At 45.7% G+C, this 2,322-nt stretch overlaps 1 protein-coding gene across 2 annotated transcripts; it reads right to left on the bottom strand.

Moving 5' to 3' along the window:
• Positions 1-8: 8 nt before the first annotated feature.
• LOC116377896 (digestive organ expansion factor-like) lies at positions 9-2,322 on the bottom strand. 2 transcript variants are annotated; one of them, XR_004212256.1, is made up of 4 exons: positions 2,051-2,322; positions 1,229-1,445; positions 1,026-1,136; positions 9-638 (listed from the first exon to the last, which is right to left on the bottom strand). XR_004212256.1 is itself a non-coding variant. In XM_031839657.1 (4 exons), the coding sequence occupies exons 1-4, from the start codon at positions 1,722-1,724 to the stop codon at positions 337-339; spliced, it is 636 nt and encodes a 211-aa protein (XP_031695517.1). In that variant the 5' UTR covers positions 1,725-1,751; the 3' UTR covers positions 9-336. The 2 variants fall into 2 exon arrangements, 1 of the variants encoding a protein (XP_031695517.1); XM_031839657.1 differs by lacking the exon at positions 2,051-2,322 and adding an exon at positions 1,719-1,751.

The following is a 2,322-nucleotide window of genomic DNA, read 5'->3' as shown; positions in this document are numbered from 1 at the left end:
CATACAGTTTGTAGGTATGTTACATAATATTACTTTGTTTTTATATTTTAGACTATTCTAGGTCACTTTCTCAACAAAACAGAAGCTCCTACTTACTTTTTCCGGCCAAAGGGAACACAATGTCAGCCCGTCCCATCGTAGAGTCAATCCGAGTCGCTCTCTTCGGACCACCTCGGCCTCTTCGCAGCAGCCTCCTCCTCGTCGTCGCTCTCTTCCCTGCGTCGTTTTGTGGAGGAGTCCTCAAGGCTGACGACATCGATCTCAGGGTCCTCCTCCTCTTCGGGTAGCCCATACCTGTACCTGTCAATAATACACTCAAAAGCAGCATTAAAAGCGTCACATCTGAACATCTGAAACAACAGCTGAACAGCTGAACCAGCACCTGGCAGATGGAACCCGTTTTCGTGCTGAACGCTCAGTCCTAGGAGCAGGTTTAATGTTACTGTAATGAGTACCCATCCACGGTAGTTGGCGCAGTGCTTGGTGAGGATGTTGGTGATCTGTGGGTCCTGGATGGAGCTGAACACCAGCGTCTGCCGGTAGTGTCTGGCCCAGTTGTTCAGGTTTCACATCCTCACCCTGGAGAAGTCCACTCCATGGGAGTCCAGCGGCTGCAGGTTTATGTGCTTCATCACATGCTGTAGAGGGGTGGACGGTGTCAATTGTTATAAAACATTGACTTATACAGACACCTTAACCATATCATTTTAACCAATCGGATTCCAAAAATAGTCAGACTTAAATCTGAAATGCTCAATGCTCTCCAGTAGTGCTTCTATTTCCTAAATTATAACATATTGTGATTCATCAAATTCTACAATTATTGTTAAACAGCAGTTGGCGCCACATTCTTCCCAACAGTAAGAACACAACACCGCTGATTAGATGCCATCCTGCAGTAATGTGTGCTGTTGAACAGATGTGTGTTCTTATCAAGACGTGTTCCCAGTTCTGCATGAGTAAGTCGTCTGCCTGGTCCACCACCAGCAGATCGATGGAGGAGAGGAAGTCAAAGTCTCGCTTACTTTCTCCTTCTGCTCCCAGCACCGTACGGAGGCTCAGCGGTGACGCGATGATGATGTCCGATGAATAAAAGGGGGAGTACAGGCGTATGCTGCTGCTCACAATGGAGACGCCTGGGGAGGAGACAAGACAGCGACAAGGCCTCAGACGGGAAGACTTGGTGGTTTGTCTAAAGATTGTCTGACTTCTGTTTGTTAAACCGTACCTATCTTGAAGTGATCGTCCACGTTGCCCGAGAAGATGGCGCTGTAATCGTCTGGCCTCTGCTGATTGGGCGGCTTGTCATCTGCCTCTTTGCCGAACTCTTCCTTGAACCTCTTCTTGTTGTTGACCACTATCTTCTTGCCTTTGGTCTCCAGCAGGCTGATGAGCGTCTGGACGACCCGCAGAGCTCCGCCTCGGAACGGAACGAGGATCAGGACCTGACATATTTATAACAATCATTACAACAGAGAGAATTAATATTGCGCTTTTGAACACTTGTGGCTAAGTGGACGCATTATGAAAAGTGATGATAGTAGATCACATGAATGTACTGGACGACCTAAATAACCCTGAGTGAGCAATACTGCCGCTTCTGTTGCAGGTGGAGCATCAAGTAATGCAATTAGGGATCACTCTCAGATCACTCATGCATACGACATAACTGCTGGACTAGATTATGTTCAGGGTGAAATATAATGGATTCTACTCACACACATGCAGACTTGTGAGCAGCATACATGGAATTTGTCTCCGGTTTCCACTCCACTCTCAATGTACATACAATAAACAAGGAAAAATATATAAGAATAAAAAAGGGCAGCAAAAAAGTAGAACAGATGTAGGTATAATCATTTAACAGCTATTTTGTTCCCTGATGTTAATTATATTTGAATGGCCCTTGCTCTTTAGTGTGAGCGTTGCTGGATTGTTTTGTCATGCTTTGTTGTGAATATATGTGACGGTTCTTCTGAGTTAGCTCTTGTCATTGTGTTAATTACATCGATTTTGTCCATATGCATTGTCCGTTAATTACGAAGCATACCGTCCTGCGTGGGTTTAGGGTCCGGATAATTGAATCAGTTTGGGCTGTTTTCTTTTACAAACAAGAATTATGGTCTGGAGAAATGGGGATTGTGTGGCGGTCGCTTAGCCCTGTTTGAATCAGTAGGGAACAGCTAAACGCTGCGGGGAGAATGTAGCGCGAGTTTGTGCGTGTTGTTTTGCTTCCGGGGTCAGACGCTGACCCGGAAACTAAACAGACAGACAGACCGGTGTCCACCGAAAACGTTATATTTACCACAATTTAAGCTTCTG

The sequence above is a fragment of the Anarrhichthys ocellatus genome, unplaced genomic scaffold (assembly GCF_004355925.1).
Source record: "Anarrhichthys ocellatus isolate YVR2014 unplaced genomic scaffold, GSC_Weel_1.0 scaffold1822, whole genome shotgun sequence".
Lineage (NCBI taxonomy): Eukaryota > Metazoa > Chordata > Actinopteri > Perciformes > Anarhichadidae > Anarrhichthys > Anarrhichthys ocellatus.
This window is presented reverse-complemented; position numbering and strand designations above follow the sequence as displayed.

Excerpts from the sequence above, each read along its gene's own strand:
- LOC116377896 (XM_031839657.1), bottom strand. Across the intron at positions 1,137-1,228 it reads GGACGATCACTTCAAGATAG|GCGTCTCCATTGTGAGCAGC; the intron begins GTACGGTTTAAC and ends TCTCCTCCCCAG. Across the intron at positions 639-1,025 it reads GCTGGGAGCAGAAGGAGAAA|CATGTGATGAAGCACATAAA; the intron begins GTAAGCGAGACT and ends ACCCCTCTACAG.